This window comes from Ictidomys tridecemlineatus, chromosome 16 (assembly GCF_052094955.1).
Source record: "Ictidomys tridecemlineatus isolate mIctTri1 chromosome 16, mIctTri1.hap1, whole genome shotgun sequence".
Classification (NCBI taxonomy): Eukaryota; Metazoa; Chordata; class Mammalia; order Rodentia; family Sciuridae; genus Ictidomys; species Ictidomys tridecemlineatus.
In genome coordinates this window covers 36,091,234-36,115,730 of record NC_135492.1, presented here as the reverse complement: position 1 = coordinate 36,115,730, position 24,497 = coordinate 36,091,234, and the positions used below count along the sequence as shown (strand labels likewise).

The 24,497-nt window shown below is 45.3% G+C and overlaps 1 protein-coding gene across 1 annotated transcript in view; it reads left to right on the top strand.

Moving 5' to 3' along the window:
• The window catches only part of Txnrd3 (thioredoxin reductase 3), a 38,513-nt gene that overhangs the window by 1,802 nt on the left and 12,214 nt on the right, over nucleotides 1-24,497 (top strand). The window contains exons 2-11 of the mRNA XM_078033879.1: nucleotides 5,634-5,694; nucleotides 7,379-7,488; nucleotides 9,866-9,970; nucleotides 10,250-10,322; nucleotides 11,417-11,536; nucleotides 13,267-13,409; nucleotides 14,393-14,508; nucleotides 16,367-16,592; nucleotides 17,705-17,797; nucleotides 24,457-24,497. The exon at nucleotides 24,457-24,497 is cut by the window's right edge and continues 36 nt beyond it. Of these exons, the coding sequence (XP_077890005.1) occupies nucleotides 5,634-5,694; nucleotides 7,379-7,488; nucleotides 9,866-9,970; nucleotides 10,250-10,322; nucleotides 11,417-11,536; nucleotides 13,267-13,409; nucleotides 14,393-14,508; nucleotides 16,367-16,592; nucleotides 17,705-17,797; nucleotides 24,457-24,497 (1,088 nt within the window). The remainder of the gene's footprint in view (nucleotides 1-5,633; nucleotides 5,695-7,378; nucleotides 7,489-9,865; nucleotides 9,971-10,249; nucleotides 10,323-11,416; nucleotides 11,537-13,266; nucleotides 13,410-14,392; nucleotides 14,509-16,366; nucleotides 16,593-17,704; nucleotides 17,798-24,456) is intronic.

Sequence of the window (24,497 nt, the reverse complement as noted above, 5' to 3'; positions counted from 1 at the left end):
ATGCACACATATAAGACTTAATTCTAGGGTATCTTGAAGCTGAATTGGTGGGCCATAGAGGATGCATGAAATCACACACATTACTAAGGCGTTGCACAATTGCTCCTCCAAGTGGTTATACCGGTTTGCTCTCCTGGTAGTATATAATAGTTTCTTTCAGTCTGAAGCTTTGCTAACTGCTGATATTTAAAATTTTTGCCATTCCTGCAGTAATGAAGTGGCTTGAATTTTACATTTCCTTGATGAAATTCACATGTTTACGGTTCATTTGAATTTCTTCTTCTAGGAAACGGATTGGGTCTTTTGCTTATTTTTCTACTGAGTTGTTTTGTTTTGCAGATTTGTAGACCTTCATTATATGTTTTGCATACTAACCCTTTGGGTATGTATATGTGTTTATAAACATACATATATGACTTTTTATTTTTCTTTCTATGGGATATTGTGGTCCAGTGAAGTTTGCGAGTTGAATGTAGCTGAACCTATCATTTTTTTCCCTTTATAGTTTGTTCTTTTTGGGTATTTATTTTGTTTTTGGTTTTGGCACCAGGGATTGAACCCAGGGGTGCTTTACCGACTGAGCCACATCCCCAGCCATTGGTAACCATCCTTCTACTTCCTGTGTGTGAATTTGACTACTTTGATTACCTCATCCACAAATCATACAGCGTTTGTGTCTTGTGTCTGGCTTATTTCCCTTAGCGTAATATCTTCCCGATTCATCCATGTTGTAGCACCTGTCAGAAGACGGGCCCAGTGAAACTCCACATTACGTACAACCACAAAAATGGGATCCTAATTCGGAGAGGTTATGCTGCATGACTGTATTTATCTATAAAAAGAACAAATAAAAAATTTAAAGAATTTCTTTCCCTTTTTAAAACTGAATAGTATTCCGTTGTAAAAAAATAGAGCACATTTTGTTTGTCCATTCAAGCATTCAAGCATTAGCAAACAATCTGAGCAGCCTCTACCTTGACTATCGTCGATAATCTGACAGTGAACATAGCATATAGGTGTTGGTTTGAGTCCCTACTTCTAGTTCTTTTAGGTACCTTGCTAGAAATGGAATTGCTGACTTATAAGGTCTTCGTGTTTTCAATGTCTTGTAGAACACTGTTTTACATTCCTACCAACAGTGCACGGGGTTTCGATTTTGCCACATCTTCTTTAACACTTGTTGGTTTGTGTGTGTGTGTGGTTTTCTTAAAGCAATAGTTATCATGATAGATGAGGTGGCATGTCATCGTGGTCTGACTTGCATTTCCATAAAGATTAGGGAGGTTGAATAGTATGTGCTCATTTCCCATTGGTGTATTTTCTTTGGAGAAATATCTATGCAAGTGCTTTGTTCAAGTGCTTCCGTTTTAAGTTGTGTTTAAGGTTTTTTGTTACTAAGCTTTAGAAGTTCTCTGTATCATATAGAGTGTGATCCTTTAGGTATGTCATTGTAAATGATCCGTCATGTTGCTTGGCTGCTTTTTTTACTTAGTTGATAGTGTCCTTTGCTGCACCAAACCTTTTGTGTTTTGTGAGATCAAATTTGTCTGTTTTCTCTTCTGTTCCTTGTGCCTTTGATGTTATATCCAAATCCAATATCTTTGCCCTGTGTCTTTTTTTATTTTTCATTATTTATTTATTTTTTTATTGTCCAGGGACTGAACCCAGGAGTGCTTAACCACTGAGCCACATCCCGTACTTTCTCTTTTGGATGGTCTTGGCACCCTTGTCAAAAATCAAGACTCTGTTCCAGAACTCTCCATTCCCTTCTCTTGCTCTGTGGGTCTATATTCAGGCCAGTCTCCTTATGTTTGATTACTGTAGGTTTGTGGTAAGTTTTGAAATCAAGAAACAAGAGGTGTCCCGCTTTCAAGATTTCATTTTTTGGGGGTGGGGGTGTGCTATATAAGACTCCCTGAGGTTCCATCTGAATTTTAGGAAAGATTTCAATTTTTGAAAAAAGAAACATCATTGAGATTTTTGATAGGGATTGCATGGAGTCTGTAGCTTGCTTGATGTATTATTGACAACAACTTAAAAGTCTTCTAATCCTTGAAACACAAGATGTCTTCCTATTTATTGGTACCTTTTATTTCTTTCAGCAGTAGTTTGTAGTTTTTAGTGTCTAAGCCTTTACCTTCCTCGGTTAAGCGTATTCCTAAGCAGTTTAATTCTTTTCATGCCGTTATTAATGGAATTCTGAATTTCCTGGTTGACTCATCCATCATTAGTATATGGAAAATAACTAGTTGTCATGACTTTGTGCCCTGCAACTCTGCTGATTTTGTACATCCTAACAATTTTGATGTGTATGTGTCTTTGAAATCTTCAAGTGTTGTACATATAAGATTATGCTGCTTGTGAACAGAGATGATTTTACTTCTTTTCCAATTGGGACAAGAATTTGTTCGATTCATTTTTCTTGCCTTATTGCTGTGGCTAGGACTTTCAACACTGTGTTGAAATAGAGTGGCAAAAGCAGGCTTCCTTTCTGATCTTAAAGGAAACATTATCAATATTATGCTATCATGTGTGATGCGACTTGTGGGATGTGCTCTGGAGTTCTTTGCTCTCATGGTCTGCATCTCCACTGGGCCAAAACTCTGAGGTCTTGTTTAAGAACTAGGAGGAGCATCTGGACACAGTGGCACATACCTGTCATCCTAGTGGCTCAGGAGGCTGAGGCAGGAGGATGGAGAGTTCAAATCCAGCCTCAGCAACAAGTAAGGCCCTAAGCAACTCAGTGAGACCCTGTCTCTAAATGAAATACCAAATAGGGCTGGGGATGGGGCTCAGTGGTTGAGTGCCCCTGAGTTCAATGCCTGGTATCTGCCCCACCACTACCCCAAAAGGATGCTGGGAGTGGGGACGGGGACTGATGAGCAGGACTCTATAAGGGATTTCTTTTTGGCTTGCCTTTCCCAGCTTGGGACTTCACCTTACAGGTAAACTGTGATGGTGGGGATCATGGTCCCAGTATTTCCCTTGTGCCACAGCTGGGGTATGTGGCTTTTGATCTCAGAGGGGCCGCTGGAGCACTGAGCCTCAGTGACTCAGAGAGTGAGGTGGGGGGGTGAGAGGTGCTGGTGCCTGCTATTCTGAGAGAGATTGGGAGCTTGTTTTCTAGGCCACACTTCAACTGGGGTTCCCATAGGCTGACCTCGGGCAGGGCAGGGAGGGAGGAGGAGGATGTACAGCTCTGGGCTGGACTCTCCCTGCTGTTACTGAGAGTTCATTGATTTCCTTGCATAAACGTTTCTTCATTTGCTGAAAGCTCTTAGGAAATTTCCAGAGCCTGTGAAAATGATTTTCGCTGTTGCACATGTGTTCCCAGTAGGCCAAGGGCTCTAGGTTCAGTTCAGATGGAAATCGCCAGCAGGCAAATACAGCTCCCTTACCGGGCGCAGTAACAGCTCTCCCCGTTCTCTTGTAGCAACTCCAACTAACAGCTCCTCCTGCGGCCGGAGCTAGCAGCTCACCCTGCGGCCGGAGCTAGCAGCTCACCCTGCGGCCGGAGCTAGCAGCTCACCCTGCGGCCGGAGCTAGCAGCTCACCCAGGGGCCGGAGCTAGCAGCTCACCCGGCTGCCTTACCTGCAGCTCCCAGAAACTCGCCTTCTCATAGTTACTCTCTGTCACCAGTTCTCACTTCTGGCCTCTTTGAGTGCCAGCAGCCTTTAGTGTTAACAGCTCTTCCTGGACCTAGCTCAGCCTACTCTGCTCCAGGTGAACATCATGAATCGGCAAATAATACCCCCTGGAAGGGTTTGTTGGGACTTAGGGGAAGCAGCACAGACTGAGCTCGTGGAGGGTGGGAGGAGGGCTGTGTGTGTGGACAGAAAGGACAAGGCTGGGCATGTACACAATGTCCTGCCTGCTGTTTTTTTTTTTTTTGCTTGGTCACGTGTAGGGGACAGGCTCCGCATGAACCAGAGTGAGGCCATCGGAAGCAGCCTCAGAGGGACGCCATCGTCCCACCAGGCTGACCCCAGTGTGTGCAGGGCCTCTGAAGCTGCATGTTCTTTAGCTGCAGCCAGGAAGCATGTGCAGAGGCCAAGCTGTCAGGATGGCGGCTCAGCTGGGCGGCCCATGAGGTGGCCACTGGGCAGTGTGCTCCCGGGTGGTGGGAGTCCCTGAACAGCCAATGTGGGGCGGGGACACCGTGGCTGTCAGCCAAAATACAGTGCACGTGTCAAGAGCAGAATGGAGGAAACACCTTTGGGTTGGCAGGTTGGGCCTCTGTGTCTTCTCACACGTTTGGCCATGGAGGACCTTCTGAGTGGACCTCTGGGTTTTGTGTAAAGTGCTGAGAGCGCTGAAGGGTTTTGATGGATGTTGTTGTTGTTGTTGTTGTTGGTACTGATGGTTGAACCCAGGGGCACTTAACCCCTGAGCCCCATCCCCAGCCCTATTCTGTATTTTATTGAGAGACAGGGTCTCCCTGAGTGGCTCAGGGCCTTGCTAAGTGGCTGAGGCTGGCCTCCAACTTGCGATCCTCCTGCCTCAGCCTCCTGAGCATGGATTATAGGCATGAGCCAGCATGCTTGGCTGCACTAAAGGGGTTTAAGGAATGTGACACAAAACGGGTTTGAAGAGGTCACTTTGACTGCCATTTTGAAAACCAGAAGGGACAACGCTGGTGCAGGAAGAACTTTTGGGATATCACTGAGAAATTCTATTAGTAAATATTGATGTTGCATACTAAGATATCGACTGTGGGGAACTAAGAAGATGAAGCAGTTCAAGATGGAGAATTCAGACTTAGTAATTACTGTAATACGGTGGGTGGGAGCGAGTTTGAGGCTGGACCATGTTGCCCAGTGACTCCTTTGCAAAGTCGTTCCAGTGCCACTTTGGCTCCAGGTCCTGATCCTGTGGGTCCAGGGGACACCCATGCTGCTGTTTTTCTGTCCCCTGTCATAGCAGCAGTCTCTGGGGTTTCTTATTTACGCCAATGATGGACCACACCTGTTTCCCCTCCTAGAGGGCCGCCACCGTGTCGTGTCCATCTTTGTGTCTCAGTGACTTAGGACAGCAAATGACCCGTCCTGGGTGGGTTGGAAAGAAGGCGAGTTGCTTTTGGAAGATGTGCCTTTGGGACATCCTGGTGTCACAAGAGAGATTTGAGCACAAGTTGCAGATTTGGGAGCTGTTATAGTGGGACTGGGAGGTGTCCCCAGAGCCCCTGTGGGAGGTGACACAGGAAGGTCCAGAGGAGGAGTGAGGGGTGTGAGGCCTGAACCCAGCACTGAATGGCTCCCTGGGGTCCCCTGGTGGCCCCTGGTGGCAGGTGGGGTGTGGGGAGGAGGTGGCCCTGGGGCTGTGGCTTGGGGTCTCTCTTTGTCCCTGGAGAGTGGAGTCCCTGCTCCCTGGTCCCCATGGGAGCTGCTCCCTCCCCACACTCTTCCTCCATGATGTCCTGCCTCCCCTCGGCCAGGAGTGGGGCCACCGTCTGTGGACATCCTGAGCCCCAAGTCCACCTGTCCCCCTCTGCAGGCTCCCTGTCTATCTACAACTAGAAAAATAAATTAAAAAAACAACAGGCCCAACTCCTATTCCCAAAGAACATTGTTGTGGCCATCTCTTATTCTTCTGCCATGTTTCCTAACTTGTTGAAAATGGATCTTTGTTACAGGTGAAAGAACTCTTTTCTTCTCTGGGAGTGGACTGTAACATCTTGGAACTTGATCAACTCGGTGAGTAGAGAGTCGGTGCCCCGTGTTGTCTGCAGCGCACGCCAGCAAGATTGACTTCTTCCCCTGGGCTTGCTGAAGTTCAATTTGCTCTTGTCTCTTTGGGTGAGATGAGCCATTTTTGTGTACGTTCCACCAAGCAGAAAATGAGTCCTTATGTGACAGATCATTTGGGGTAGATTTTCTTATTATATGGTTTTCATATTTGAGGGAAGGGAGTGGGAGGAAAATATGTAAGCTGCTTACTTGGAATATTTGAGGTATTTCAAATGGATCTGCCAACTCTCGAGCAAAATAGCTGAAGCTGTAATGAATGAAAGAAATAGACTTCCTCTTCCTGGTTGTGTCACCCACAGAGGGGAGCACAGGGAGATTTCAGTTTTATCCTTTAGACTCCTTGGCATCTGTGCGTTTGATTCATTGAACACTTTGCACACGGGGTGCTTTGCAGGGTTGGGGACACTCATGATCAGAAAACACCTGATCTCTGTCTTCATGAAACTGGCTATTTCCTCCATGTCACTGTGGGAAGTGAAATAGTCTTGAATCTTTTGAGGTTTTGGTACTGGGGATTAAACCCAGGGGTGCTTAACCACTGAGCCCTGTCCCCAGCTCTTTTTATATTTTATTTAGAGACAGGGTCTCCCTGAGTTGCTGAGGGCCGTACTAAGTTGCTGAGGCTGGCCTCCAACCTGCGATCCTCCTGCCTCAGCCTCCTGAGCTGCTGGGATGACAGATGTGCAGCACCCCACCCAACACACTTTTGCATCTTTAGGTTTCTATGCAGAGTACACCACATGCGGCAATCTTGGCCCACTTGTATTTTCAGCAATGGAGAGTCTATTTTAGTCTATGCTTGTACACATTTCCAAATGTAATTATAGGAAATTTTTTTCTGAGTTGGAACAATAGAGAGGGTTCTTATAATTGTCGAATTATAAATCAAAAGCTAATTCAGGGGCTGGAGTTGTGGCCCTGTGGCATAGCACCTGCCTAGCATGTGTGAGGCTAAGCAACAAAACTGACCCGGTTCGATCCTCAGCACCATATAAAAATATATAAAGTTATTTTTAAGAAGATTTTTTAAAAAGCTAATTTAGAAGGCTTTTTCTTTTCTTTTTTTTTTTTTTTTTTAGTACCAGGGATTGAACTCAGGGACACTCAACACCTGAGCCCCGTCTCCAGCCCTGTTTTGTGTTTTATTTAGAGACAGGGTCTCCCTGAGTTGCTCAGGGCCTCGCCGTTGCTGAGGCTGGCCTCCAACTTTCGATCCTCCTGCCTCGGCCTCACGAGCCATTGGCATTATAGGCATGTGCCACTGTGCCTGGCAGAAGGCTCTATTTTATTTTATTTTAATTTTTTAGTAGTAGGTAGATGCAATACCTTTATTTTATTTATTTATATTTTATGCTGTGCTTAGGATCCAACCCAGTGCTTCACATGTGCTGGGCAAGCGCTGTACCCCTGAGCCCCAGCCCCAGCCTCTATTTTTAGGGGGATCGGTCAAGTGATCTTTAGATTTCCAAGGTTTTCTCTGGAGTCGACATTTCATGAAGTCATGAACACATGACAGACGTGTCACCTGTCCCAGGTGTGTCCCTGTGAGCACTGTAGTGCTGTGACCCTTCAGTTTGATTTACTCGGCACCATTGACAACAGGGTCTTTTTGGAACTTTTTATTCTCTAGATGATGGGATCCGGGTTCAAGAAATGCTGACAGAGATCACCAATCAGAAGACCGTGCCCAACATTTTTGTGAACAGAGTGCACGTGGGAGGATGTGACAGGACTTTCCAGGTACGCCCTCCCTCCCTCTCATCCTCCTTCTGTTCTCAAAAGCATTTAAAAGAGGCGGAAATGGCGCTCAGCAGTCTTTTCACTTGGTCATTTTGAAGTTGTAAAGTGGACGATCCCTTGGGATGGTTATCAGCGAACCCTGGTGACTTTATAGGAGATGAGCTTTTCTACCCACCTGAATTCAGGAGCAAGAAGGAGAGCGTTTCTGAATGAGGTTACCAGGCCACATAGGTGTGTCCCCTGGGGCCAGGCCAGGCCTGCTCCTCCTCGTGGGGAGAGAAAGGAAGTCTCTTCCCCTGTAAAATGAGGTCAGCACCCACAGTCTTGTCCAGGATCATCAGAATTCTTGGCAAGGCCGCTGACCCGGGATGACTAATTTGCTCAGGGCCATTGACATTAACTTTCTCATCCATAGGGGTGGAGACCTTGCCTCGCTCGCATGAGGCACAGGGTTCCATCCCCAGCACCACATACAAATAAATAAATAAAATAAAGGTACTGTGTGCATCTACAACTAATGTACATATGTGTATCAGTCGTAGATGTTCTATATGGATTATTTTTATTTCTAAAAATGCATGAAATGGACAGGAGTCCTTCTGTTAGGAAGTAATCGATAAAAAATCGATATTTATGGGGCTGGGGATGTGGCTCAGGGGTAGAGTGGTAGCCTCGAATGCACAGGCCCTGCATGGGATCCTTTGCACCCCACACACAACTAAAAAACAATCCTTAGCTTATCATTAGTTTATTAATTAAAATTCCATTCTCTTTTGTGCATGAATGCAAGTGTTAGCCACCAGCGATGGACTAAATACTGATTGGAAATCTTTTTTTTTTTTAAAGAGAGAAAGAGAGAGAGAATTTTTTAATATTTTTTTTTTAGTTTTCGGTGGACACAACATCTTTATTTTTTGTGTGGTGCTGAGGATCGAACTCAGTGCCCCGTGCGTGCCAGATGAGCGCGCTACCGCTTGAGCCACATCCCCAGCCCCTGAGTTGAAATCTTAATTAAGAATCATATTTTGGTTGGGAAAGAAATGATGGTGTGCATTGCATGTGAATGGGCGATCTGTGTCATTAGGTAACAGCAGGCTTTATTGGTTCTAGAAGTTGCCACCCAGTGCGCAAGGTGGTGAGTGCTGTCATTACTGTCCCTACGCACTTTGGGAGCTGGCCTTGGCAGTCCCCACCCGGATTATGGTGTCAGAGATTGGGCCTGGGGGCACCCAGAGAGCAGACCTGTTTCAGAAACAAAAGGCTTCTTCTTGGGTGGCACATCCTAACTAGTTCCACCCTACCTGAGCAGCACACAGAGAAATGTCAGTTCCAACTTTAGATGAGTGGTGGATCTGTGGGCCCTAAGACTTTTTGTAAATGAAATCGATGCTGATTGGACACCGAACACAGGGTGCAGGTAAAGAGCTTTGAGATGGATTTCTCTGAGCACTTCAAAAAGTAAGGAGGCCGGTGGAGCTCTTCCTAGGATGTTTACAAGCCATCGTGGACGCACATCCTTCATGGGCCACATAGCATCTGGCCGATCCCTGAAGTTATGAAATAAGCACCTTTGTCCCTCTCTGGAAGGGCTGGTTTGAGCTTGTCATTTCTAAAGCTGAGCTTGGGGGATTGGGTAACTGACTTGGAGTGAAGAAGGCTTGCTGAGTCACGTATCCGACTCTCACGGGCCACAGGAGCAAGCGACTCTGGTACAGAACCCGTGTCGAGATCCTTACGGAAAGAAAAATTTGCAAGGGATTTGTTTTGCATAGGAAGTTCACAAGCCTAGCTATAAAATTTAGACAGATGTATAAGAAATCAAGAAACAAATTGCTGGTAATGTGTGACAGTTGTTTTTAAAACAAAGACTGGCACAGACCGGGCACGGTGGTGCCTGCCGGTTACCCTAGTGGATCAGGAGGCTGAGGCAGGAGGATTGCAAGGTAGAGGCCAGCCGCAGCCACTTAGCAAGGCCCTGTCTCAAAATAAAGAGGGATGTGGATGTGGCTCCATGGTTAAGCACCCCTGGGTTCAGTCCCCAGTACCAAAAAACAGAGACAGACAGAGACATTAACACAGACAAACAAGGATCTTGAAAAGTGATGCTTGGTCATTCCACTGCACTTGACACCGTCTGCCATGCGGACAAGGCCACAGTCCTCTTGGCCATTTGGCATGAGCTGCCTACCTGGTATAGGTCACCACACACGTTCTGACCACTTCGACTCTACTTGGCCAACACGCAGAGAGATGGGCAGCTCTGCCTTGGGTCTGTCGTAGGCCTGTTGGCCCTGAGATTGTCTGTGGGTAGGGTGTGAGCACACAGCTCTGGATCGTGAAGTCACGCAGTGTTCCTTCTCCTTCTGCTCAAACACAGGCACACCACAGCGGGCTGTTACAGAAGCTCCTACAGGAAGGCTCGGCCAGTGATTACGATCTCATTGTCATTGGCGGTGGTTCTGGTGGCCTCTCGTGTGCAAAGGTACAAACACAAACAAACAAACAGAAAAAAACAAGGTGCCCTTAGAGGTGATTGTTCCTGGCCATTGACATAAACATCTCGTCTGCTTATTGTTTTAAACAAAAATATTTAATGTCAACATCACAATCTTAAGCTTTTATTTTATCAGCCATAGAGAAAAGACCAGGCTATCCCAGAAAAACAGACTGTTTTTATTTGGGGAGTGAGAGGATTTTTCTTTACTTGATTTTTCTTCTTGCACTTTCAATATAGTTGTTGTTGCTGTTGTTGTTTTTGTAGGAAGCTGCCATTTTGGGAAAGAGAGTCCTGGTCCTGGACTTTGTGGTCCCTTCTCCTCAGGGCACATCCTGGGGTAAGCCGTGCGTGATCTGATCTTTCCGTGCATCGTTTATGCGTGTGACGCCTCTTAGTCCCACAGGAAGCTCAAGAGCTGAAGTGTAGTCCCTTCCAGAATCGAGGAGGCCACGTCTCAGGTCATCGATGGTGACAGTGCCAAGATAAATGGAGGGACATTTTGCAAATTGAAAAAAATTCTGTGACCGGAGGGTCCTCCCCCTTTGATGTGTACACAGTGACCACAGTGTGGGACCTATGTCCTGGTCGCCTGAGTTGCCATAGACATTTTTGTGGGTGTTTCTGCACCAGTGTCATAATTGAGTCGAGTGGCCACACAATAAGTCAGTGGCATTAGGATCCATGGTCATCACAGCTTCGTTAAGTAAGGGACACGATACGGTCCCCACCCCAGGACGGGTGCTGTAGGCAGAATGTCACCTGGCCAGTGTCAAACAGAGCACACAGGCCTTGTGCTGGGTGTCCTCCTTCTGTCTCTGCCCTGCTCTGTGCCAGTTGGTGGCCTGGCCCTCTGGCTTCTGGTGAGGGACAGCAGAGCAGAGTGGACTGGGGTCCTCATGGCTCTGGCTCCTCCATGCCAGTCCCTGGGCTGCCTTCCTTCTTCCCGGAAGGCCACCTCTGTCAGGTGGGTGACACCCTCTGGGTCAGGCCCTCACTCGGCCTCCTGCCCTGCACACGGACTGCTTTCCTGGTTAGGGTGCCGTGCCGTTCCTTCATGCTCTTCCAGCCCACATCTCGTAATAACTTCTTTACGAACATTCTAGAATTTTCTAGAACCCTGATGCTAAAATGCAAAAGTCACTTTTAACATTCAAGCTGGCTCTGAACCTTTCAGCCTACAGTTTCATATAGTGAAACAAGGAAGGGAGCTTGTTTTTCCTTCTGATATTCTTGTGGTGTGCGTGCAGTTGTGTCTTTCCCTCTCTCTCTCTGTCTCTCTCTGTCTCTCTCTCTCTCTCTCTCTCTCTCTCTGCCTTCTCTTGTTTCTGTTCAGTTCTGTGAGTTTTATTAACACAGTGCCCGTGTTTGAAGTCACACACACAGTCACACACTCACACACACACACTCACACACTGTTCCTTTCTTTCCCAGGCCTTGGAGGCACTTGTGTGAATGTTGGCTGTATTCCTAAGAAACTGATGCACCAGGCTGCCCTTCTAGGGCAGGCCTTGCAGGACTCAAGGAAATTTGGCTGGGAGTATAACCAACAGGGTGAGTAACGATTTATGAAATGTAGATGGGGAGGAAAAAAAATGTAGGTTTCTTAGATATGTGCTATTTTTATAGTTGAGCCTGAAGATCATTTGATAAGCATTAATTAGAAGCCACACGCCTGTCATCTCAGCAGCTCAGGAGGCTGAGGCAGGAGGATCGCAAGGTGGAGGCCAGCCTCAGCCACTTAGTGAGGCCCTGAGCAACTTGGTGAGACCCTGACTCTAAATAAAAATTTTAAAAGGGCTGGGGATGGGGCTCAGGGGTGAAGCACCCCTGGGTTCAGTCTCTGGTACAAAACAACAACGACAAAAAGCCACTGTGTACGAGGCAGATACAGAGACTATAGAGACGGCTCCACTCTTGTCATCCTCCTGCCTAGGGAGGGAGCTGTTTCAGCTCTGGCCATTCCAGGCCCTTAGCCAAATGGGAAGATTAATGATCACTGTTTCCAGAATTTGTTCAAGCATGAGGAAATTAGAATAGTATCAGTAGTTGTTTGAGTTTGATCTATTACTCTGATACCATTTTCTGTTTTATCGGTTGTTATGTTGTCTTTTGGTTAATGAAAGGTGAGGAACAAATTCATCCATAACCACTTGTTGGCTGGGCAGACAGGAGGACAAAGGAGTTGCTGCATGGCATTCTGTTGGGTGAGGTGGTCCAGGAGATCCGTTGTGTGCAGTTGAATTGTCTGGGCTGGTGTGCACATTGACTTGAGGGGCACCTAATGCAGCTTTGAGGTCGGGGAGAGTTTAGACGCTCTTCTGGGACAAGGTGACCCTTGATCCACAGAGAAAAGGAACATGAAGGACAGCAGCAGCTTGACCAAAACTATGAGGATGTGCTAAGACACAGCGCAGACAAAACATGGATCAGGAGCAGGTGGGGTAAAGAACAGGCACGTGATGTTGGCAGAACTCAGATGAGAGAGGTCAGCATGTCGCAGGCCCTGCAGTGCTGTCATAAGGAGTTGATTTTACCCACAGTTAATGCAGACATTGAGGACTTCATTCAGCAGGAGAGGAGCGTGCACTACAGTATGGACGCTCGATCCCTCTGATGTCACCAAGGGAAAAAAGAAATTGGGTAGGGAGGCAAGAAATGGCAGAGACCTGAGCTAAGACTGAAGTCTGGCTGGAGTGCAGGGGTGGGTTTAGAGATGTTGAGCCCGTGGGACTGACTACATGGTGACCAGCTGACTGTGTGCTGTGCTCTCCTTCATGGCTGAGCGTCAGAAGATCTGGTGGAGTTTCTAAAAAGATAAAAATGACTTGTCTTTATCCTGAGAGATTCTGATCCAGTTGATGTGGGCATATGCCTACATTTTTTTTTTTTTTTATATACTGGAGACTGAACTCAGGGGCACTTAACCACTGGGCCCTATGCCCAGTCCTTTTTCATATTTTATTTAGAGACAGGGTCTCTGAATTGCTTAGGGTCTCACTAAGTTGCTGAGGCTGGCCTCCAACTCGCAATCCTCCTGCCTCAGCCTCCCCAGCTGCTGGGATGACAGGCGTGAACCACCACACCTGCTCCCTCAATTTTCTTTTTGGAACTCTGCTTCTTGCATGTGCTTTGTAACATAAGATAGGAAGAGATATGGAAGTTGCCAATTGTCTTCTGTCAACGTTTGATTTTTAAAGCAGTAGCTAGTAGTTCTCGCATGGCTGTATATAACTTACTATTAAGTGTCAAGGTCACTTTGGGCCTTCACCTGGTCGTTTCAGTGAAGCACAACTGGAGCACCCTGACAGAGGCCATTCAGAACCACATCGGCTCTCTCAACTGGAGCTACAGGTTGTCGCTGAGGGAGAAGGGAGTGACCTATGTCAACGCCTACGGGGAATTTGTGGACCATCACAAAATCAAGGTACTTTCTGAATTTCTTGCCCTTCTCTTGGCCTCTCCTTAGTCCTGCTCACACTTGCCTTAAACTCACACAGAGGCCTGTTCTTGGCTGTGTCTGTTGGCTACGTGTCTGCGCAAATTGAAAGAAATTGCTTTTCCAAGAACTCTTCATTTAAAGTCACCATTTGCCTTTGACTCTATCGACATCTTAACAGAAAGTGCTCAGACCAGAGAGTTCAAAGTTCAAAAGACTGGAAAGATCAACATTTTAGCAGTGGAATCCTTTCTAAAAGTGAAACCTTCCCTAAAAGTCTCTATATATTATTATAAAAGCATTGGTAAAAGCAATATCATTTAAAATGCAATAATATATATTATACACATATATTAATATAATGTCTCTCTATATGACATTATTATGTGTAACGTGTGTCATTATATTTAATATAGTGTGTAACATTATTTTATATTTTTATATGTGTAATGTGTGCACACTCTGAGACCAGTGCACAAGGAAAACGAGATCATTTTGATGAACATAGAAGTTTTCACTAGAGTTGGGATCAATAGCCAGGTATCACCTGGAGGACAAGTGGACATAGGGCCTGGGGTGTCACAGGTCACAGTCCACAGATGGTTTCACCTCACCACTGCACCCCCAGCCCCTGCCGTCCCCCTCCTCTCACTCTGGCCACTTGCTGTCCCCCAGGCCCCAGACCTTGCAGGCCTGCGTGCTGTCCTGGTCCTGTGCACGGCTCTCAATCGACCCTCCCTGGGCACCTCATGCCTCCTTTGAAGCCACCCTGGACTGGTTTCCTCGTCGCTTCCCAGTCCCCCTGTGCCCTTGATCGTGCCTGTCCTGTGAAGGCATCTCTGGTCCATGGTGCCCACCGCGCTGGACCGTGGTTCATCCTGGTGAACCAGGAGCCCTGGTCTGGGTGGCGCCCGTCTTGTCCAGTGTACTGTCCAGTGTGTGGAATAAGTTTGCTCTCCTTCTTTCCCAAGGCAACGAATAAAAAAGGACAGGAAAGCTATTTTTCTGCTTCAAAGTTTGTCATAGCAACGGGTGAAAGGCCACGGTACTTGGGCATCCAAGGGGATAAAGAATACTGCGTTACCAGGTAAGAGTCAATGGATGATTTTAAATTGATAAATCGCCTTGCGTCTGTGTTTCCAGCTTGCTCACTCTCTACCTTATTGCACGAAAGATTTGAATGGGTAACAAAAGTACATGCAAGGCAGGAAGCTGAGTCAGGTGATAAGACAGAGAAAATAAGATCAAGTAAACAATGTCAGGGTAAAAAATATGCTGGGCTGCTCCGTGATTGCTGGGAATGGCGGAGGAATTTGGTTGTAAGCTTCAGACAAACAAATGCAATTAGCGTCAGGGTTTAGGGTGAGGGGGGTCAATGGGAAGCCGATGGTCAGGAGCCACACGGCCCCCTCCGCAGTTGCAATGGCAGGTCCCTGTGCGTCAGCACGGGAGTGCTGCAGGCTGCTGTCCCTGGCTGCAGACGTGTCTGGGCGGGCTGACGTAGGAGAGCAGCTGTGGACTGGGGCTAGGTCAGTGGTCCAGGAACTGTCCAGTCTGCCCAAGGCCCATCCCCAGCAGTACAAGGCAGGTAGGTAGGCAGGTGGGTAGACAGACAGATGGACTGATGGGCCACTAGACAGATCGACTGATATAGACTGATAGAGTGATAGATGGATAGACAGATGGACTGATAGACTACTAGAGAGAATTTTCTATTTATTTATTTTTTTAATATTTATTTTTTAGTTCTCGGCAGACACAACATCTTTGTTGGTATGTGGTGCTGAGGATCGAACCCAGGCCACATGCATGCCAGGCGAGTGCGCTACTGCTTGAGCCACATCCCCAGCCCCCTAGACTACTAGATAGATAGACTGAGAGACAGGTGGACTGATAGACGACTAGATAGATAGACTCATAGGTATGGAATGATAGACTGCTAGGAAGATAGAGAGATAGACAGATAGATAGATGGATAGATAGATGGACTGATAGGCTACTAGGTAGATAGACAGACATAGGCAGACAGACAGATGGACTGATACACTACTAGATAATGATAGATAGATAGATGGATAGACAGATAGATACACAGACAGATGGACTGATAGACTATCAGATAGATAGACATACGATGAAATGAGAGACTGCTAGGAAGATAGAGAGATAGACTGATAGTTAGATGGATAGATAGACAGATGGACTGATAGACGACTAGATAGATAAATGGACTGATGCACTAGTAGATAGATAGACAGATGGACTGATAGACTACTACATAGATAGACTGATAGATATAGACAGATAGATATATATATAGACTGATAGATGGATAGACAGATACACAGATAGAATAGACAGATATTGACTGATAGAGTATTAGAGAGATTAAACAGACTCTTAGATAGATATAGACTAATAGACTATTAGATAGATAGATTGATAGACTGATAGACGGATACATAGATACATAGATGAGTGGATTGATAGACTACTAAATAGATACACACAATAGATAGATAGATGATAGATAGATAGATAGATAGATAGATAGATAGATAGATAGATATGGAGGGGGCAGAGAAAAGGAGAGAGACGCATTTCTGTTGCACTGTTATTCAGGCGACCACACAATACACACTGGATGTGTGCACCCACACACGCGCCCACACACACACCCACTGCCAAAACAACCAACCATTTTCTTTTCAGTGCAGTCTAATATTTCCTATCTTTGTTTTTTAAATACTTTACTTGTGATCTCATTTGGTGTTGAATAAAGCTGAGTGTTCCCCTCCCACCCCCCACGGGAGCCTCAGACACAGACACCCAGGCTGTTCCCTGTCATGTCCTTCCATCCAGGTCCCACGATGCGCTTGGGCCAGCCCAAGCACTGAAACTCCAGGGCCTTGCTTCACGTTCTCTCTCCCCATCTCTGTTTTCAGTGACGATCTGTTCTCGCTGCCTTACTGCCCGGGCAAGACCTTAGTGGTGGGTGCGTCTTACGTGGCCCTGGAGTGCGCAGGCTTTCTGGCGGGCTTTGGCTTAGAAGTGACCGTGATGGTGCGTTCCATCCTTCTTCGCGGCTTTGACCAAGAGATGGCAGAGAAAGTGGGTTCCTACATGGAGAGACATGGCGTGAAGTTCTTGAGGAAATTTGTCCCCGTGAAGGTAAGTCTGAATGGCCCTTGAATCCCTTTCTGTTCTCAATCTTGCTTTGACTTTTTAATTGCACCCCTTCTCACTTTATTTCATTAAATAAATGACTCTGCACTTAAATAGTGTTGCGAATACTGAACCCACCCCCCAGAAACCCACAAAACTGGTCTCACTTGTCCTTGCTCTTACCCTGGAGATCCTAGATTTTCTGGAAGGTTCTTCCAAGGACGTCCTTAGCAGGTCCCATCTTGAATAAGCCCTGCACACCTGGTTGGTCCCCATTTCTCCCCTTTTCCCTTTACAGAAAGACCTTCTCTGCCTGCTGTTTGCAATTCCTTGCCTCCTTTACGCACTTAGTCGACTCCCACCTGCTTGGTGAAGCTGCTTGTTGGGAGACCCAGTGGTCACATCTCTGTGCTCACCTTACTGGGCCTCCTGACAGCCTGTGGGGAAGGTGACATTCCTTTTGTGTGACATTGCTCTGGTTTCAAGGGCTCTCTTCCTGCCTTCTGAGGCTCCAGGGTCTGTGGTTTGGTTTGGCTTTATGTGGTACTGGGGTTGGAACCCAGGACTTGGCCCAGGCTGGGCCAGCGCTCTACCACTCAGCCACACACCCAGTCCCCTCTCAGCCTGAGAATCCAGCATCCTGTTTTTCTACCCTAGCTTCCCTGCATTTTTTTTTTAACCTGGGTGGTCTTCTGGCTGCTCTTAGGTTTTAGTCATTTACATGCTAATGACTCAGATGGGTAGCTCCCAATCCCTGCACTCATTCCTACCAGCTGCCTGCTGGGGGTTACCACTTGGGTCCCTCCAAAGCATCTGGGGTTTAAGAAGACAAAGTTAGAGGATGTCTGCCTTTTCCTCTTAGACCCTGCAATCCTCCTGCCCTTCTCAGTTCTCAGGAAGTGGCCCAGGATCAGCTCAGTCAGCCAAGGCCTGGGATCCTATCTTCATTTCCTATTCATGCTGCCTCTAATCTCACCTAGTGCATTGCACCCTCCCATGTGACAGTGTTCCTTCTGTCTCTCTGCCTGGTCCACGGAGTTCCCCCCACGCCCCCCCCCCCACCCTGGTTAGCTTCCTGTCACCTCCCATGGACTCACGACACCACTGATCCCTGCCAGATTCAGCAGCTGGAGAGAGGCTCACCGGGAAAGCTGAAAGTGTGGGCTAAATCCACTGAAGGACCGGAAACCATGGAGGAGGTGTACAACACCGTGAGTACTTGTTTTACGAGCAGTGACTGGTTGAATATGTTCCTCAGTCACCAGAGACGAACCACGGGAAGATGGCACTGTGATTCATGTTTTTTAATTTTTCCTAAGAGTGGAGCAGGGCTGGGGATAGAGCTCAGTTGGGAGAGTGCTTACCTCGCATGCGCAAGGCCCTGGGTTCAGTCCCCAGCACCACAGAATGAATAAATAAAGGGATTGTGTCCACCTACAACTAGAAAAGATTTTTTTTTTTAAAATGAGTGGAATAAATATGGACCATAGTGGGGACTACTTACATTTGAGTTTTCAATGACACATGGACAGTATCCGTCATTGTAACAGCACTGAACAAACTCTTTTTTAAAAGATTTTTATTTGTGTATTTATATTTTGTAGTTGTCGATGGACAGCATGCCTTTATTTTATTTGTTTATTTTGATGCAGGGCTGAGGATCGAACCCACTGCCTCACAAATGCTAGGTAGGCACTCTGCCGCTGAGCCCCAGCCCCAACTCCAGAACAAAACTCTTGAAGCTCTGTACCCAAATGTTCTTGTTGCTAACTCCTGGGGAATTAGGTATTGTATATATATATCCTCATTTTCAAATTTTGGCAGTAGACACTGAATGTATTCTATTATTAAAATAATAAAAAATTTTTTTCTTGGAGCTGTGGCTCAGTGGTAGAGCGCTCGCCTAGCACGTGCAAGGTACTGGGTTCGACCCTCAGCTCCACATAAAAATAAACAAATAAAATAAAGATATTGTGTCCAGCTACAAGTAAAAAAAATTAAGAGATTTTTTTTTCTTAGGAATAAACAATACAAAATTCTGAAACACTTTGTCTTGCCTATGCAAGATTTTAGTAATTTAGTAATGCTAAATTTAGTAATGCTAGTAATTCTTTCAGCTGTACATTTATGTTTTATGAGCTCTTTTTTAGCTTAAAAAAGTAAACATAACATAGAAAGGATCAAAAAATACATTAAAAATGAAAAAATTGAGGCTTTGATTAGGATTATGTTGGCTGTATTAGAATACTCCTTTGGGAGGATTCAGTCTAACAATCATTCATGGACAGGGCATATCGGTCATAGATCGTCTTTAATGACTCCCAACAAAGTTAATAAATTTCTATTAAATTGATTTTATTATTTTATTAACTGTATTTGATTTCTATTAAATTCAATTATTGCTCCTTTGTTATTTTAAACTAGTTCCAGGGAGATCAAGAGACCATCTGTTAGATTTATTCCTACTTACATATTTATGTGTAGCTGCAAATGGTATTTTTTAAGATCGTCATTTATTGCTGGTATGGAGAAATGGTGATTTTTGTGTTGAGAGTTCATATTCAGTCATCTTGCTAAACTCTCACTTAATAATTTATCCTTAGGTTATTTTAGGTTTCCTGTGTGCGAGTTCATGTTATCTGTGAATAAGAGCATATTTAAGTTCCTGTTATCTGCTTTCTACTTTAATTCTTGTCCTCCTGCCTAAGTGCTTGAGCGAGGACCCCCCAGTAGGCCTTTATGGGGATCAGCGACATTCTTGCCTTGTTCTCTGTATTCCGTGTTTCATTACCACAGACGTGATGTTTTCTGTAGGCTTTGAGTAGAGCATCCACTTCAAGACTTGGTGGACTCACCCATTCAGAGACTGGCTGAACAGATTCCTGGGAGATGCTGGGAACTTGGGGGCTGCCCTTTGGGACTCTCTTGTTCCTGACCACTCTCTCTCTGCTTCTTAGCTGCCAAGAGGGGGGGACCTTGGCTCTGCCACAGCTCTCAAATGTGCTGTGCCTCACCCCAGGCCTTAGCAATGGAGCCGCCGACCACAGACTGAGACTCTGAACTGTGAGCCAAAGAACATCTTTTCTCTTCAAAGTTGCTTTTCTAGGTATTTTGTCAAGTGATGCGCAGCTGACTCAAATATCTTAAAATTAGGAATAGACGTGCAGTTGTAATGATGGCTGTCTCACAGCTGTTGATGGTCTTTTGAGTCTTTAATCTCCGTGGCCTTGATGGTCTAAAGTCTAGTCAGCTTCACATTCCTGGGATCAACCCCTCTTGGTTAGGCTCGATTGGGTTATTTCCATTTTTTGCATCTGTATTTAAGAATCATATTGGCATATGATTTTCCTTTCACTATTAAACTTTTTTATAGTTAGGTGTCAAGGTTATCAGAGCCCATAAAAGGAGTCGAAGTATGTTTCTTTCTTTCCTGTTTCTGGCAACCTCTGTGTGATATTAGAATGGGTTTTTATGTTTGATGGAGTTCTCTGATGTTGCCATATGAGTCTAGAATTTTCTAGGAGACATATCTCAACACGGATTCTGTTTCTTGAATGATCAAAGAATTTTTTTAAAATGTTCCATTTTCCTTTCTTGAGTTACTTTCAATATGTCATATTTTTTCTAGGAATTAGTCCCTTTCATCTAAGTTTCCAAATATGTCAGTATAAAGTTGTTCACGATATCTGATTTTTAAAAGCTATTGATGTTTGAAGTGGGGTGTAATTTCCATGTAAAAATGCACACATCTTAATTGGGCGTGGTGGCGCATGCCCATAATCCCAGCAGCTTGGGAGGCTGAGGCAGGAGGATCGCAAGGTGGAGGCCAGCCTCAGCCACTTAGCAAGGCCCTAAGCAACTCAGTGAGACCCTGTCTCTAAATAAAATAGAAAAAGGGCTGGGGACGGGGCTCAGGGATTAAGCACCCCTGGGTTCAATCCCCAGTATCAAAAGAACAAAAAACAAAAAACCCTTTTTGTGGCCATATAATAATTTCTCTTGGATAAATAGCTAGGAATGGCATGGCTTGATCATAGGCTATTTCCATACTTAACTTTATGAATTTTTAAAATTTGTTTCAGTGCAGGGATGAATCCAGGGCTTATGTTGCAATGGCAGTACTCAGCACTTCCAACCAGAGAGTATCATTCTGTATTTGTATCAGCCACGTGCAGGGCCTGGGGATTTGAGATGCTTACCAATCTCTGATGTCGTCTGGCTTTCATTTTAGCCACTCTGGTGGATGAGTGGTGGAATCCTGCTGTTTTTTTTCAAAAATATTTTTATTAGTGGTTGATGGACCTCTATTTTATTTATTTCTATGTGGTGCTGAGAATCAGACCCAGTGCCTCACACATGCTAGGCAGGCGCTGGACCACTGAGCCCCAGCCCTTGCGGTGGCTTTAATCTGCATCTTTGTGATAACTAACCATGTGCAGCGGTTTTTCATGTTGGACATTCATATATCTTCCACTCAAGTCTTTGGCCATTTGTGTTGGGTGATTGGGATTCTTGTTCTTGTATCTGTCGAGCCCTGTAAAGATCTAGAGTATATATTCCTTCTTCAGATACATGTAGTAGGAATTTTTTCTTCTCATCTGTGACTTGCCTATTTATTTTTAATAGCAACTTTTGATGAGCCGTGGTTTTAAAATTTTTATGAAACCCAGTTTCTCTCTTTTTTCTTTTACAGTTAGTGCTTCTGCAGTTCTGAGAAATCTTCGCTTCCCCCAAAGGTCATGAGTCTCTCCTTGTGCTTTGCTTCTGAAGCTTCAGAGTTTTATCTTGTAAAATATAAAACCGCAGCCCTCCTTGAACTAATTTTTAGGTATGGCGTGATGGAAGAATTGAGCTGCTTTTTCCTCCATATCTGGTACCATTTGTCCAAAACTCTTCGCTTTCTCTCTTGAATTATCTGGGTGCCTCGGTTGAAGTCATTTGACCATTCAACTGGGGGATCTCTCTGCACTCTTTACTCTGACCCCAGACCATGTGTCCTGGTGATCCTTTCTCTGGGACGGCATGGGTCAGATCACCGATCCTTTACAGTATCTTTCAGATCAGGTGGAGGAAGAATTCCAATTTTGCTTATGGCCTTTACATTTCCCTATGCTTTGAAAACAGATGTTCCCTAACTTCGAAAATAGTCTGCTTGCATTTTCATTGAGGTTGTGTTTATTTTATAGATCAGGTTGGAAGCACTGACTTTGCTTTGTTCTGTGGGTGCTGGGGATGGGACCCAGGGCCTCATGCAGGCTGAGCATGTGGATGAAATGCCATCTTAATAGTGTCTGTTTTCCAGTGCACACACCTCACGTATCTTTCCATGTGTTTCTCTTCATGATGCTTCATCATTGTGTGCTAGAGCGCTTTCACATATTTTGCAAAACTTCTCCCAAAATTTCATGATTTTTAAACTAGTGTAAATGGTATTTTTAAAATTTTCATTTTCAATGGGGACTTACTGACCTTGTAGGATGCATGTCTACAAGTAAAAACCGTTTGTATCTTCCTTTCCAATCTGCAAGGTTTTTGCCTGTTTCTTTCCTCCTTACAGGGGCTAAGAACCTCTAGGCCAGAGTTAACTAGGAGTTATGAGAATTTCCTGTGTGCTTCCCAATCTTAGGAGTGAAGCATTCAGCCTTTCGTCATTGCTAGGAGGTGACCTGTAAGTTTTTTTTACACGTGCCTTTCATATTCAATTGAGGAACTTTCTAAAAATTCTTTTTCTTTTCCTAAAAATTCTTCACGTGCTGAGAATTTTGTTTGGATGATGGAGTGTTGAATTTCGCCAAATGATTTTCCTGCAGCTATTAAGGTGATCATTGTTTGCTTCTTGATCCGGTTAAGAGGATGAATCATACTGATAGGTTTTATATGTCAAATTTGCAGTTTGAGGACAGATTCCCCTTGGTCAGGAGAGCCTTTTTCTATGTTTCTGTATTCCATTTGCTAACATTTTGTGAAGGATTTTATATCTATGTTCATGAAGAGTAGGGACTTGGATTTTCTTTTCTTTTCATGTCCTTATCTGTTTGGGTTTTGATTTTGCAGTCAGCGGGTAGAACCCAGGGCTGTACCCCCTGAATTGTGTCCCTGGCACTTTTTATCTTTTATTTAGAGTGAGGGTCTCACTGAGTTGTCCAGACTGACCTCCATCATGGTGAAATATTAGTATCATTTCTTACTTAAGCATTCTGAAGACTCGAAGCACAGATGCCACCTGGGTCTGGAGTTAATTTTTTGGGCCTTTATAAATTGTAAATTTATTGTTTTATATCAGCTTGCTAGGTCAATGAGTGGCTTGGATCTCAAATGTCCCTCATGTGTTAAAGGCTTGGTTCCTAGCTTGGCGCTATTAGAGGGTGGTAGAACCTTGAGGTGGTGGAGCCTCGTGGAAGGAAGTTAGGTCACTATGAACATGCCCTTAGAGGGACACTTCCTGTTTCTCTTTTTGCTTCCTGACCACCATGAGTTAAACAGGCTTCCTTCACGATGTTGTCCCTCAATGATGGATTGACCCAGAGGGACAGGGCCGAGTGATCATGAAATGAAACCTCTAAAACTGCCAGCCAAAATAAACCTTTCCTCCTATTAAGTCATCTATCTCGGGTATTTGTCAAGTAATGGAAAGCACAGGCCATAGTACCCAAAAGCTACAAACTGGCGTAATCAACATATATTTATTTTATCCCAATTCCAGAGATGGGAAGTTCAAGGTCAAGTAGTCATGAGATGTGTTTTCTCTTGTGTTTCTCCTTGGCTTGCAGATGGCTGCCTTCTTACTCTGTCCTCTCCTCCATTTGAGGGTTTTCTGTATCCTAATCTCCTCTTCCTCTAAGGGCATTACTCACACTGCATTAAGATTGTGTTAGTCAGCTTTCCGTTACTGTAATAGGATTCCTGAGATAATTCAACTTAAAAGGGACAAAAGGTTCTTTTGGCTTAGTGTTTGGGAAGTTTCACTACATGGTCTCTCCACCACCTCTCAGTGGGGCCAGAGGCTGGGGACCAAACCTTTAACACAAGGGCCTTTGGGAGACCCTGGTCCAAACCATAGTAAGGACAAACCTGTGTGACCTTATTTTACCTTAATTGGTACTTTAGAGGCCCTATCTCCCAATACCGCCACAATCTAAGGTACTTGGATAAGGCTTCAGCATGTAGACACAGTTCAGCTCATGACCTGGGCTTATCAGACTTCTGTGTGTAAGATCAACAGGTTGTACTTTCAAGAACTCTTTCACCTAAGCCAACACTAGACTGACTGGCAGAGATGGCTCATCATGGGGCCTCCCCAGAGACGGGTAAGCACTGTGAGGGCAGTGGACGACCTAAGACAGGGGCTACTTGATTCCCATTGACATGCAAAAAAACAAAAAAGGGGGACTTGCTGGTAGCAGGCCTGCCCTGGCCCCTGGGGACTCAACCCCCAGTCTTTTGTTCTGCATGTCAATGTGGCCAGCTCACAAGGCCGTGACGCAGGCTTGCGGTTTCCTGTTTATCTGCCTTGAGCATATGTGTCTCTCGGGAACATCTTGACCTGTTCGGAGCCTCCTGATAGGGGACGGTGGCGGTAACCCAAGGACGGCAGTTATTACTCTTCCCTCCTCGCTTTTGAGTGATTTCCCGCAGCTGTTACAAAAGATATATAAGGGGAACAAATTTGGCAATAAAGCGCACACGCGCTTCCTCCTGGATGAAGAACCTTGGTGTCCTGTGTGTTTCTTAACCCCACCGTCCCTCGCCAGGCTCGGCTCCTGTGGCCGGACGCGGCACATCATATTTCATTATTGTCCTTTTCATGTCTGAAGAACTTTTAGCAATGTGCCCGTTATGACAATTTTTTTTCCTTCTTCTTCTAAATAAGGTCCTGCTAGCCATTGGCCGTGACTCCTGTACAAGGAAATT